This window comes from Pristis pectinata, chromosome 24 (assembly GCF_009764475.1).
Source record: "Pristis pectinata isolate sPriPec2 chromosome 24, sPriPec2.1.pri, whole genome shotgun sequence".
NCBI lineage: Eukaryota > Metazoa > Chordata > Chondrichthyes > Rhinopristiformes > Pristidae > Pristis > Pristis pectinata.
Window position 1 is genome coordinate 13845632 of NC_067428.1, and position 14665 is coordinate 13860296.

Sequence of the window (14665 nt, forward strand, 5' to 3'; positions counted from 1 at the left end):
AGGCAGAGAGGGAATGGGTGATGACTAGAGAGACCAGAGGAGCCAATCAGGTAGTGTAAGAGTCCCCTGAGTGCATTTTAGTCTCCAACTGGGATTCCTCTCTGAATACTGGAGAAGATGATGGCTTCTTAAGGAAGTATGGTCACAATCAAGAACATGGCACAGTGGTTGACTCTGCTGTATGGAGTGGGAATAGAAGAGAGAACCTTTTTTACTTATTAATTTCTTGGGATCTTGGCATCACTGGCATGACCAGAATTTCTTGACCATCCTTCATTATTCTTAGGTGGTAGAGAGCTGTCTCAAAGTTCTACGGACCTTCTGGCAAAGTTATTCCAACAGTGCTGTTAACTTTTAGTTACTTGTTTAGAAGAACACCCAGGTATGTCGGAGCACCAACACTATTCAAACTCACCATTTAAAAATATTTGGCATTTCTTTTTTTTCCCTACCAAAGTTGATGTCCTCGCCTTGTTCCACATTATATTTCACCTATCATGACCTTGCCCACTCACTCAGCCTTTCCAGATCTTTTTGAAGCTTCTCTACATCCACTTCACTACTTGATCTGCCATCAAGCTTTGTGTCATGTGATACAAAGGATATGCTGGAGCTGGAGAAGGTAAAGAGAAAACTTACAAAGGCATTGCCAGGACTAGAGAATTGTGGTTATGAATACAGACCCATTAAAAGAAATAAGTAGGTTGGGGTTGTTTTCTTTGGCACATTGAGGGGTACGTTGATTAAGAGGCTTGGACAGAGAAAACAGAATGGAGCCTTATCAGAGACCTCAGTAAGAAAGTGGCATGAATTTTAAGTTAATTGGTGGAAGGATTACAGAGGAATTTGAGGGAAAAAAGTATTTTATTTAACTAGCAAACAGTCAGCAGCTTGCTGCACGAAAGGGTGGTGGAGGCAGAAATCCTCACCAAATTTCAAACACATGTCCAGGTACTTGTTGGGAGTCATAACTTGTAGGACAATGAACCGAGAGCTGTAAAGTGGGGTTAACCGAAAGGCCATGTTTTCGCTTATGTGGACACTATGACCCTCATGGCGTCTTGCGCAGTAAATTCCTTTAGCTCTGTAATTCTGTACAGACTTTATTGCAACCTAGTGGGTAGTTGGGCAGAGTTGAACAGATCATTGTAAGTCTCAAGTCACAGAAAAGCCAGTTCAGCTGAGGAAGGCAGATTTCTTTCAGTTACGGATGTCGAGGAACCATCTGAGTTGTTCAAAAAGCAAAATAGAGCAGATGCAGGAAATCTGAAACAAAAACGTAAAATTCTGGAAACACTTAACGGGCCAGGCAGCATATGTGGAGAGAGAAAAGAATTAATATTTCTCTGCAACTTTAATTTCTAACTTTCCTCTGTCCTGATGAAGAGTAATCAACTGGAAACATTAACTCTGCCTCCCTATCCACAGATAATGCCTGACAGGCTTAGCATTTTGTTGTTGTTTGATCTTTTACGTCTACCTTGTATAAGTATAGGTCATTGAGAACTACATGTAGGAATTTAAATTTTGCACCTTCCATGTCCAATCCTCTTGAGTACTTAGTCCAGTAATAGAACCACTGTGTCACTGTATCCACTGTTGGGAATGGGGTAGAAATTATGCTTCAGTCAAAATTATGAAGGGTATGTTTAACTTTTGAGCTAAAGTTATCATTCTAAGGAGTGAGTTTCTGTGTTTCAGAGTGGCGAGAGTATCATGGTGGAAGTGGCTGCTGGTCCTTCTGATTTCTCCACTCACGAGAAGGTACAGTGGAAAAGAGACTGTCAAATATGTCCTGTTAAAATCTCTGAGCTCGGTGTGGTGTTTCCATTGGCAAGTTGTGCTAATTACTAAATCTTCATCAACCAGTTTTTTTCCCTTGTGCTGCTCTCTTTTTGGTAGCTTCATAATCTGCCCTGTTCCTGCTTACCATTGACTGTACCTAACCCTGCCTTCCCGTCCCTCCTGGCACTCTTACATTTACCCTTTTTCTTTCATGATTTGCGTTCAGTTTATTTTTCTTAGAAGTACCTTAAGATAATTTGAGACTGCTGTACAAATGTATGTTTTGGATGCTCTGTTTTTCTGTTGGAATGAGAGTCACACTGCTGTGATCTCCCACCATCCTGCCTGATGATTTTGTCACTTGTTTCCTGTGTTGTAATGTCACAGTAATGCTTTCTCATTATGTGCTGGGTGTGTAGAATATTTATTGTGCTCAAGTATTAAATTTGCAGTGCTTTGATTCCCTTCCTTTTTGAGGCAGAACTCTAGGACGTGGAAACCTAGAGCATTTACATAGAGCCACAGCAAATTCTGACTGGACACTCTGTCACATCCCAACTAAAACATGGAGGAGTTTCCAAGCTATACTGGAAATCTTGCCCAATATATCACTGATAGGTCCAGTTGTCTCTAAGTCAGTGAAGCAGACTGAGTGCCCTTTTGGATTGAGTGTGAAATTGCCAAGCAGTAATTAAATGATAACTAATCCCAGGAAATTAGATTTGTATTTGATTCTGGGCCTGCCAGCAGAAGAAGATTTGAAGAAAATCCATTGAGACATCCAGGGCTGTCTTCCAGCCTTTTGAACAGCAAGGTTGCTATCCTTGTTTTTAATGCTATTGTTGGATGAGCATCTGGACACTGCTACAGGTTTGGGCATTCCTCTCTAGCAGAGATTTACTACAGCCATGGAATTTGTAGGAGGATCATGAAAAGACCCATGCAGTGAGTTACAAGTCCATCCCTATATATCTCTGGCCAGCTGAATTTCCATCCTTGGATCTGCAATCTTCTTGCTGTTTAATTCTTACGCTGATCCCTTATTGTGTTGGTTTTGTAGCCTTGTTCAGCCAGAGTGATATTATTCATGTATAAACCTGAAGGAAAATCCTGGGATGCAGAAGGTATTTGGCTGAGTTCAATCCTGTTTGTTTTTGTCAGACGTTGACTATCACCATTTCTGAAAGTGTCCTTATTATGTTGTGACTTGTATAAGGAGTCATGACCCGTTCCCTATCCTAAGCCAGATGCACTGAAATCAGCTGACAGTATAAACCATGATTGTTGAGACTTTCCTAGTCTGGATGGCCTAGGTACTTATCAGATCGGTCACTAGCAAACCTCGGATCTAAGCATGTTTCTCAATGAATGTAGAAATTGAAAAAGAAAACTTCAATATTAGAATTTCATTAATTTTGTCCAAACGTTTTGAGCTATTTTGTATGTTTGGCAATAGCACTTGAGCAGATTCCTCTTCAAAAGTTCATTGATATTTTGTGGGGCACTTTGCTCGTCACTGTGATGTTCGTGTTTATATTCACCCTCAACCTCCTTGTCCATATTAGGTATTAATTGATTTGGTGCATGTTTTTTGATGCTATAATAAATTCCATTGATCCAGGTACCTAAAATTTTGAATTAAATGCTTTAGACTGAGTAAGTGGCAAATAGTTTCCTTCTTTTAGTGGAATGAAAATGATTTGTATTCTTGGTGAGACTGGTGTTTTAATCTTCAGCTCCCAATGGTACTGAAGGTGCCTCGGTTAAATTCCTCGCCTCTGGCATTGTGTGACAGACCGTTCTCTCTCCTTGGCTTTGGTGATGTCTTAATACCAGGTAAATAATCTCTGCTTTTCTCTGAACCCAGACATCTCATTTGTTTGATTAAAATAAAGAACTGTGTTTGATTTTCTTTTCCAGAGTGTTTTTGGATTTCTTATTTACTGACTGTCCTTTAGAATAACACTGCCATATATTAAACACTTCTGGCTGTGGCACAGAAACTTTATGATTTGTTGCCAGATTTTGACATTGTACTGAAAGAGTGTTGAATTAAACCTATATTTAAAAAAACATTGTGCTTCATACTGAAATTACTTTTGATCTTTATTGTAAATTAAATTTGTCTTCTCTTTCCTTGTCCAAAACTGCAAGTAACACCATCTGTTTTATCTTCCTTACAGGAATGTTGGTGGCATACTGTCACAGGTTTGATATTCAGGTGCAGACCTCAAGAATCTACTTTGTGGCTTGCACAGTCGGTAGGTGCCATCATTTATTTTCGCGTGACTCCAAAACAATTGATAGGATAAGAAAATGGGGAGAAAAAAATGTGGAGGGAGAGTTCAAGAAGCCCTCCTGATTCATTATTGCGACCAAACAGTTCACCATTGCCATACTTGGAGCCTTTTTTTATATTCATTTTTGGGATCTGGACATTGCTGGTAAGGCCAGCATTGCTCATCTCTATCTACCCTTGAAGTGGTGGTAATAAGTCACCACCTTAAACTGCTGAAGATACTCCCACGGTGTTGTTAGGCAAGGAATTCTGGGATTTAAATCCAGTGACAACGAAGGATAAGCAATATATTTCCAAGTCAGGATGGTGTGTGACTTGGAGGTAACGTGCAAGTGATAGACATTTGAACGCAAGAAATGCATGTGAACGTTTAAAGAATAGCTTGCCCTCAACAATCATACTGATCAATGGATGTGAAAGAAACCAGGAATGCAGAAAATGCTGAAATACACGGCAATTAGTATCTGAAAAAGAAAAGAGGAGTTCATGTTTTGGGTGGAGACTCTCTTATTTTGTTACTGACATGAGAAGACTCCCTTATATCTGATCAAACAAGAGTAGAGGTCAAGTATTCAAGACCAAACCTATTAATTACTTTCAAAGAGGGTAGTTAATGGGTTTAGTAAACTCTAATAATGGCTTTTAACTAAATGTTGTAGGAAGATTAAAATGTTTGTGTTCTGCCATCATTGAGTATAGTGTTTAATCTGCATGTATTATAAAGCAAAAACTGGAGAATGAGACATGGCTCAAAAATTGAAGGAAAATAATAGGATGGGAATGTATCCCACAAGTAGAATCCAGGAGGAAAATTATAGCTACAACTGGATTTGGTGAAGTACACAGAAGTCATAATTTTCCCCAAATAGAGGAAGATAAGACGTATTCTAGTTTATGGCAAATGCTCGTGTTCAGTTAAGATAGTCAGTACAGAGTTAAGGGAGTTTTATTTTAATTCTTTTACATTGTTTATACAAGTATCTGTTGTTCATTCAAGTTTCTTGTGTTTTGTTCCTCAGCTTACGGCATTGGTCTTCTCATCACTTTTGTTGCTCTGGCACTGATGCAGACAGGTCAGCCTGCGCTCCTTTACCTGGTCCCATGCACTCTGATCACTAGCATCTGCGTGGCTTGCTGGCGCAAGGAAGTGACGATGTTCTGGAGTGGAAGTGGATTTGCGGTGAATACCAGTTTGATATGAGTGCCTAGAAGAGTTCCCCCCTTCCCCCCCCAAATGTAATAATAAAGTTGAGTAAATTTGCAGTTCTACCATTATGCAGTTCTATCTTGGACCTGTGCAGCGTTTGAGAATAAAATGAAACCAACTTATTTCGGAATCATACATCACCCCAAAATACCCATTTATGATTGATTATAATTTAATATCTGAATTATACTTTTAAGGAGGAAAGATTAGGAAATTTATTGGAATCACAAAATGAGCTGTTGTCTTTGTGCTGTGTTTATTATTTAATCTTCATCAAGCCAAGGACATGATAGAACAGAAGGTCTTTTTCACCTGTATTCCCTGTTGTCAGCATTAAGCATTCCATGTAAAATACAACATGGGTCACTTCACTTTGTACTGCTTCCAATAAACGCTCCCAGGAAAAAAAATTGACGTTTGATTCAGATTAGAATCTCCCTTTGTCCTAATCTTAACTTTTAAAAGAATACTTCCCATAACACAACAAGTTCTTCCATGGCCAACAGTAAATAATGTAGTTTGAAATGACATTTATAATTTAATGTGTGTAAATTATTTCGATTTGATTTTGATTTTTAAAATGGAAGTATGAAAATTCTTAATGGTTTTTGTTAATGTAGTTTCCTTATTCTTGGAAGCTTGCATCTCTGTTTTTCAGTGTTTGATTTCTTTAATTGGTTCTTTACTGTCTTGAGGGCAGTGTTAAGAGTCTCCAAGCAGTGTTTATTATTGCTTAATGACCAACCAAAAACAACCCCTGGGGTCGAGGTTAAATAGGGTTCAAAGTGTCCTATTTCTGTGGCAAACTCCACACATTGATACCAGACCACTGGGTTCAAAGAGCCCCAGGATACTGTCAATACTCAATCATTCAGACTCCCCAACTAATGAAACCTAGTCCCGAAGACTAGGGTTAATTCCACTTGGCATTAACTAATCTTGCAGGCTAAAGCCCTATTAGTGCTCTTAGCTGAGGAATCAGTGGGAACTGTGGCTTGATAAGCCACCTGGTTTTAGCTGATTGAACGTCTATTAATACCCCATACACATCCAGTAATCCTTTAAGCCTTTGCTCTGAGAAGTTAAACCATCACTTTGGGCATATGCAAATAGAATGTATCCCTAAAGGACCCGGCTCTGCTTCCATACTGGGCAAGCAGGAATCCTACAAATGTTAGTGCGTTGTCCAATAGCTTGCTCTTAATCATGGTAATTGATTTCTCATTGTGTCTGATATCTATTGATGAGAAAAAAAACTAGGTGACTTTGCCCAAGGTTTCAGCGTTCACTTTCAAGTGTATTAAAGTCTGTTGTCCCATTTCCTATTTTCTCCGATTTTTTTTCCACTCGTTTAACAGAATGCAGGTCGCTGTTCATTTTCAGAAGCTCTATGGGCACGGTTGAACTCCATTTCATTGAAGTGACCATTTATAATTTGTGATACCAAATAGTCTCTGGCTAAATATCCCTTCTCTCGGGCCCTGGGCATCTACAGGACCTGCACTCTGCCCCTTTCTTAAGGTAGAATCTGAGGATTTACTGGTTGGTGTGGCTTAGTCATTGTACTGTAAATGCAGAGTCCATAAACAAGCCCTGGAGCTTACGCTATTAAACTGTGTTGTAGACCAACTGCAAAGTGATTTCAAAACCCTTTCATGACTATAAGTTGAAGGGGAAGGAATTAACTCAATGTGCCTCTTGTTTCAGAGATTGCAGGAGTCTGGAAGCAAGAGCCAGTGCTTGGCTCCTGAGTCATTGTTATTGAGTGAATCCAGCAATACATTTTTTTTGTCTTGTGTTCAATGGAAGTAATTATCTTTTTTCCTTTCAATCAAATTTCAGACCAGTTCGCATGATGTCACCTCATGTGTTGCCTCGCCAGCTCCAACTGCATCAAAGCTGGTAAGTGTCCCCAAAGTCGTACAAGACTCATTAAACATTTCCCCAGAAATTGTTTAAAATTAGTGTTGGTTGACTACAGCAAGTGAAGTAGCTAATGTAGTACCCTTTTTGTTGGAATTGGTGCTGCTTAACCTTGTGTTATGCTACGTAGGCAGGCTATGCATGAGTGGAATAGAAAGTCCTCCAAGGATCTATCTTGTTGAATTCCACTTCAACGTTTTAACTATCTGTGCCCTGGAAAGATAATTTAGTGCTGGATTAATTGAGGTGGAGTGCAGTATTATCCCTATGGAAAATGATCCACTGCTATTGCAGTTAGGTGAATATGGATATGACTCGTTCATTTTTGGTTCTACTATCCCGACCAATATTTATATTAATTTGTATTTTGCAGGGAGAGCTTCCCTCACAGCCGGTATCTTTAGCCGCTGACAACTGTCTACAAGTTTGTGACAAATCAACTCCAACTGCTCCCCACCATGAAGGGGAAGCCCTGACCACCCCACCAGCAGAATCCACCAATGAAAATGAGGCTGAATCCAGTGAGAACTTTCTGCCAAAAGACGAGATGAGCCAATCACATTGCTGATAATGTACTTCAATGCAATTTTTAAATATGCTTATAGTCAGTTTATATGCAATGAAACAGATCAGTTTTGCAGATGTTAGCTGACCCAGAGGAAGGAATGCCTGGGGGTGGACTTTTATCTGTTAAGCTCTCCTCCTGAATTATCATGGCCTGTTGTACTGTACTAAACTATTCCCACTTGCCACAATCAGTGCCAGCTCTCCAGTGACCTTACTCAAGCTGCTTGCATTCTCAAAGCCGACATCACTAAGTATAGAAAAACTACCACCTTCCCAATTTTTAAAGTAAATGTTCATTGTAAGAATGACTTGTCAGAAGAAAAACTTGTCATTGCCACATTCCCTGTCCCTTCAGGCATCAACTCTTCACAGCAACATACAGGCCTGAAGTATTTGAACAAATATTTTTAGAGATGCCATTCAATTTATTGTTTCTGGACATAAGTAACAAACTGCTGAACCATTAGTAGGTTTGAAAGGCAGAGCAATTTCTCCAGCTTACTAGGATGCTTACTAAAAATAGCCTCTGCAAATAACAATGTCTCTCCTAAATTGAGCATTCCTAGCTGATATCTCATTGAGGAGGAGGAGGTACACATGGTAACCACTGAACTATTTGGGTAGATGGCAAGTTTGGAATCTAGTGGTGGTTGGCGTAATCACTTGGTTTAATTAAATATAGTATTAATGACGGGGCTGTGCATCTGAAGTGTCATATTTATGACACAGTCACAGTAGGAATGTAGAAAACCAGCAAGGCCACTTTGGCCCATCTGATCCAAAGTTCATTTTACAGAACGCACTGTTCATGGCACAATACAACCGCAGAAACGGATCAAATAGATTACCATTCCCACACAGCTTCTTCACCATGCCTTTTTTGTTTCCATAGTGTTTCCTCCCTTCCCTTCTCTCCCTAAGGAGTGGACTCTTGCTGATTACTCATAGAGTTGCTTTACTCCCAGTGACTATTGAGCATATTTTAACTCTGTCCTAAATGGCCAACTCTTTATTTTGAGACTGACCTCTGGTTCTAGATGCAACAGTTGAGGAAAACCTCATCCCTTCATCTGCTCTGTCAAGTCCCAGGAATTTTGTATGCTTCAACAAGATCATGTCACTTTAGGGATTGCCTGGATATCAACTGGATCAGATCATGACTGCCATTCCCTCCACTAACATTTTGAGCACAATGATTGATCACAGCTGAAATCAGCTTTAAACACACTTGTTTTCATTTGAGTATTTGTCACCAACCAAACAGATGGATGGTATTGTAAACTGTCCAAGTTCAATGACACTAATTACTGAATGCAAATCTGTTTTTTCTGTTCTAGCAGACCAGTGGATAAATGGTAAGAGCTAGAAAATAAGCTAGAGTTTAAAATGGGATGAGAAATTATTTCAAACCCATTTGCGTGTGGTACACTTACTTTAAAACTTCATGGAAATAAGCTGTACATGAGCATCTCTAGGAAACAGTGACCTGAGGTCATAGTGTCGAGAGCACAGAAACAAGCCCTTTGTTCCTCAGAGTCTGTGCCAATCATTAAACATTCATGTATATTAATCCTACACTATTCCCATTTTCCCCATTCCCCCACATTCTGTCACTCACTGACATAGTAGGGGCCGTGGTCATTTAGCCTACCAACACGCATGTCATTGGGATGTGGAATGAAACTGGAGCACCCAGAGGGAACCCATGCTGTCGTGGGGCAAACATGCAAACTCCACACAGACTGGAGCTGCTCCCTCACAGCTCTACTACTTGTGCCACTGTGCTGTCAATCTGATCTGTCAGTCAGCAAACCAGTCATGCTGTCAGTTGATTGGTTTTACTTAACATTAACATTTAAGGCAGAGCGTGTAAATGTTGCCCTTTAAGTACTGCTGCTTCATTTTTATATTTAGATTTTTAGTTTGAGACTGGGTTTCTCTTGCCTGCTGCCTTTTTTTTAGGGATCACAGTTGCCTAGAATTTTTGACAAAAGATGCAAATTTGTAATTTTATGTTGGTTAAATTCTAATTCAAGTTAATCTTCATGTGACATTGTTTCCTAATGTTATTTAGAGTCACAACAGAATCTTATAGCAAGTCCGTCCATTTGGCCTTTTATATAGAAACATAGAAAACCTACAGCACAATACAGGCCCTTTGGCCCACAAAGCTGTGCCGAACAAGTCCCTACCTTAGAAATTACTAGGCTTACCCATAGCCCTCTATTTTTCTAAGCTCCATGTACCTATCCAAAAGTCTCTTAAAAGACCCTAACGCGTTCACCTCCACCACCATTGCCGGCAGCCCATTCCACGCACTCACCACTCTCTGAGTAAAAAACTTACCCCTGACATCTCCTCTGTACCTACTCCCCAGCACCTTAAACCTGTGTCCTCTTGTGGCAACCATTTCAGCCCTGGGAAAAAGCCTCTGACTATCCACACGATCAATGCCTCTCATCATGTTATACACCTCTATCAGGTCACCTCTCATCCTCCGTCGCTCCAAGGAGAAAACGCCGAGTTCACTCAATCTGTTTTCATAAGGCATGCTGCCCAATCCAGGCAACATCCTTGTAAATCTCTTCTGCACCCTTTCTATGGCTTCCACATCCTTCCTGTAGTGAGGCGACCAGAACTGAGCATATCTGCACTAACTCTTTGAAAGAGCTCTTTAATCTATTTGCACACTTCCAGCTTTTTCCTTCAAACCTTCCAAATTAGTCCTTTGAAATTTCCAGTGGAATGTGAGTTGTGTTCTGGATATTAACAAACCTCCCCCCTTTGCCTAATATTTTAAATCTGTTACTACTGTTTACTAAATCTCTCGTTAGAGGAAAAGAAGGAATAGAAGTACAAGTGGATCTAACGATTGCTTGAGCCTGTTCTGCCATTCAGTAAGATCATGGAAGGTCCTTTGTCTCAAGTTCACTTTATCACTTGATTGCCATAATGTCTAATTCCCATAGTGTACAATAATTTCAACTTTGAATACATTAATTGAGCAAGCAGGCATAGCCCTTGGGTGGAGAATTCCAAATTTGCAACTGTCTGAGAAATGAAATTTCAATACAGTTCGAAATGGCTGACCACTTATCCTGAGATCATATCCTTGGTTCTGGACTCTTCAGCTGAGGACATGGTATCTTTTGCCTCTAACTTGTCAATCTCTCAAAATCTTGTATCTCTCAATGAGTTCACCTCTCTACAAATTCCTTGTTAGTATAAGCAAATCTTACTCAATGTGTACTCTTCTTTAAACAAAAAGGCTCAATATCAGAAGTTGCCTACACTTCATTGACTCTCAAGCAACTATATTCTCCTCAAGGTACAGAGACCAGAACCCCACAGACTACTCCAAGTGAAGCCCTTTACAATCCAGCAAGCCTTCCTTACTTCTGTTTTGCAAACTCTGTCAGTAGAAACCAGTGTACCATTTGCCTTCCTAATTGCTTGCTGTACCTGCAGATTTCTGCCTCTCGTGAACCAGCACATTGCTCCCTCTGGAATCAACATTTACTAGTTCCTCGACATATGAAAATATATTGTCCTTTTTCCTTTATACAAGGCTTCATACTCCTGCACTTGCCCACACCACCATCTGCAGCCATCTTTCCACTGAGTTAATCCCATATCCCATTGCAGACTGTCTCCACCCAATTTTGTGTCATCAGCAAACTTGGATATGCTTACCCTTTCATCTGAGTCATTAATGTAAATTATGAATAACTGAGAATTCAGAGCTGACCCCTGTGCCACCCCACTGGTAAGAGACTTCCATCAAAAACTATCCATTTATAAATACAGCAGAGTGGGGATAAAGTTTCAAACTATTTGGACTAATATGTTGACCTCACCTTTCCACCTACCTCTGCCCATGTTAGATATTTTACAGCTTGTCATTAGTGAGGCGGTGGCTGTGGTACTGTCTCTTGTGCTTCATTGCTCACAATGGTAACATTTATCTAGCACCAGAAGTAGCACTAGGGTCCCATCCGTCATCAGTCTGCAGGAGGACTGATGCGTTCTGTGTTCCTGAATACCAATCATGTTTTGTTCCAAAATCACATGGTCCTATGATTTCTTCTCTGGATTGCTAATCATAGAGAAAATCTTTTTCTTGTTGAACTATGTGTAGAATTCCCAGTACAACTAGCAAACCTTCAAGGAAGAAGGTTAATACAAGCCATGGAAAATTAGATAATTTAAATTTGGATATTGGAATGTTGCAACTTTATACCCCTTCATGGCTAATGGAAAATTAATCTTTAAACAGAAAAGTAAGTTCTGTGCCATAAGTTCTGGTGAAATTTAGTTAAGGAATTTCTCTTTAGTCAGACACTTCATAACATGTTAGACTGACTGGCCTCATTTCTGTAAGTGGAACAACTTTCAATAACAACTTAAATTATTCAGGGCAGTTGAACTGGCCCCATTCTATGTGGCAGAAAAGTGGGTTAAGTTTCATTAGTTTGGATTGATTTGATTATTTGAGGGTTGATAGCAGTTTTAACTTCTCAAAGTTCCTGTATTTAAGTTGTCTACTTGTACTTGGTAACAAGCTTTGTGCTTGTCACATAATTAACCCTGAGAATACCAAATGGTTTCCAAATATCATGTAACATTTTTAAACATCTTGAACTGATGGAATGAAATTTCAAAATCCCTGATAATTCTAAAATCACTTTGTCCAAAAATTGCCGCAGGTTCTGTGGCTTTCTCTCAGTGAAAGTGCTGGGAATCTGGTCGAAAATTTTACGGCATAAAATGTCAGGAAATAAACGTGTGTGGGCAGAAAAGATTAATCATGTTTTCCATCTGTTTAATATGACAGTTCTTACAAATACATGCAGCTAATAACATCAGCCAAATTAAGATCTTTGACTAAAGAACTTTTTATTTTAAAAAAATGGTGACTGCATATGATTTAAAAGCTAGTAAAAAAAAATCTTTTAGATTCTGCGTTATCCTCTCTTTTTTTACATGGTACTCTAAATTAGGTACTACCTTGAAAATGAATTTAAGAATAAAAATATGGCTTTAATTCCTTTATTTGAAAATTGTGCAATAAATAAGCCAAATCTCGCAACAAACCAGTTCCTCCATCAAAACACAAACAGGAAAATAAAGCCTACATTAAACTTCTCTGATGACTGATCAGGAGTCTCCTCAAATTACTGTTGATGATTTATCCCTAGTTAGTGACTGATAATGGAAAGATTGGGCACAGGGGTTTATTTATTTTCCCACAATGAAGCTGCTTGACATGCACATGGTATTGATTCCAATAAGATGTATTTTGTTTTCCATTATTTAAAAAAAAATCATGTTGAGTTATGGATTATGATTTCCAAATAAAGTTTTTATAGTTCAAAGAGCATTCTCTTTAATTCCACTGTGCTATGTTGATTTGTGTCACTTATTTGTCTGCAGTGCAAGGTAGGGGAGTTGTGATGCAGAAGGGCCTCCTGATTCCTATCCATTGATCCATGCTGGAAGGCACACACCAATTCCCTGCTGATGTTTGTCTATGAAAGATGCAATTTGTCAGGAAGTACAATGTATTGTACTTTAGGAGGAGGAAAAAAAAGCAAAGCACCAGCTATTACAGCGCCAGCGATCGTGGTTCGATTCCCGTCGCTGTCTGTAAGGAGTTTGTACGTTCTCCTGTGTCTGCGCGGGTTTCCTCCAGATGCTCCGGGTTCCTCCCACATTCTAAAAAAAAGACGTACGGGTAGGTTAATTTGGGGGTTTAAAATGGGCGGCGCGCGCTCGTTGGGCCGGAAGGGCCTGTTACCACGCTGTAAATAAAATTTAAAAAAAAATTAAAGGATGGAGACCCAAGAGATTCTGCAGATACTGGAATCTGGAACAACGCACACAAACTGCTGGAGGAACTCCATTTTCTAGTCCTGATGAAGGGTCTTGGCCCAAAACGTTGACTATTTCTCTCCATAGATGTTGCCTGACCTGCTGAGTTCCTCTAGCATTTTGTGTGTGTTGAAAGCACAATGAATGATATACTGAAGAGTACAGAGGAATCCTCTGGTGTGTGTCCTAGAGCCATATAGCATGGATACGGGTCATTTCACCCAACATCCATGCCAACCAAGATGCCCATCTAAGCTAGTCCCATTTGCCCACGTTTGGCCCAAATCCCTCTCAACTTTTCCTTTCCACGTACCTGTCCCAATATCTTTTAAATGTTGTCATTGTACCTGCCTCAACCATTTCTTCTGGCAGCTTGTACCATATACGCACCACCCTCTGCGTGAAGAAGATGCCCCTCAAGTCCCTTTTAAATCTTTCCCCTCTCACTTTAAACCAATGGCCTCTAGTTTTTGACCCCCTTTCCCTGGGAAAAAGGACTGTGTGCATTCACCCTATCTATGTCCTTCATGATTTAATACACCTCGATAAGATAACCCCTCAGTCTCCTGCCCTCCAAGGAATAAAGTCCAAGCCTGCCTAAGCTCCACCTTTAACTCAGGCCCTCGAGTCCTAGCAACATTCTCGTAAACCTCTGCACTCTTTCCAGCTTAATGACGTTTTTCCTATAACAGGGTAACCAAAACTACAGGTGCAGCCTCACCAACATCTTGTACAACTACAACATAACCTCCCAACTACTATACTCAAAGCCCTGACTGATGAATGCCAGTGGTGCCAAATGTCTTCACCACCCTGTCTACCTGTGATGCCACTTTTAGGGAACTATGTACTTGTACTTCTAGGTCCCTCTGTTCTACAACACTCCCTAGGGCCCTACCATTTATTGTGAAAAGTCCTACCCTGGTTTGACTGCAACACCTCGCACTTATCTGAATTTCTGTCTCTGAAGGTAGTAGGCAAAGTAGATAGTGTTTAGAGGCCACACTTGATCC

At 40.0% G+C, this 14665-nt stretch overlaps 1 protein-coding gene across 2 annotated transcripts in view; it reads left to right on the forward strand.

Moving 5' to 3' along the window:
* Positions 1–13156, forward strand: part of sppl2 (signal peptide peptidase-like 2) — a 35641-nt gene extending 22485 nt beyond the window's left edge. Inside the window, exons 11-16 of one of the 2 annotated variants that reach the window (XR_007958103.1) lie at positions 1702–1764; positions 3522–3621; positions 3969–4046; positions 5104–5331; positions 7134–7193; positions 7588–7642. Coding sequence is in view for 1 of the 2 variants with exons in the window: in XM_052037497.1 (XP_051893457.1) it covers positions 1702–1764; positions 3522–3621; positions 3969–4046; positions 5104–5264; positions 7134–7193; positions 7588–7782 (657 nt within the window). In the remaining variant the exon portion in view is untranslated. Of the gene's footprint in view, positions 1–1701; positions 1765–3521; positions 3622–3968; positions 4047–5103; positions 5332–7133; positions 7194–7587 lie in introns of both variants that reach the window. The other variant, XM_052037497.1, reaches the window with a different exon arrangement.
* The last annotated feature ends 1509 nt before the right edge of the window (positions 13157–14665 follow it).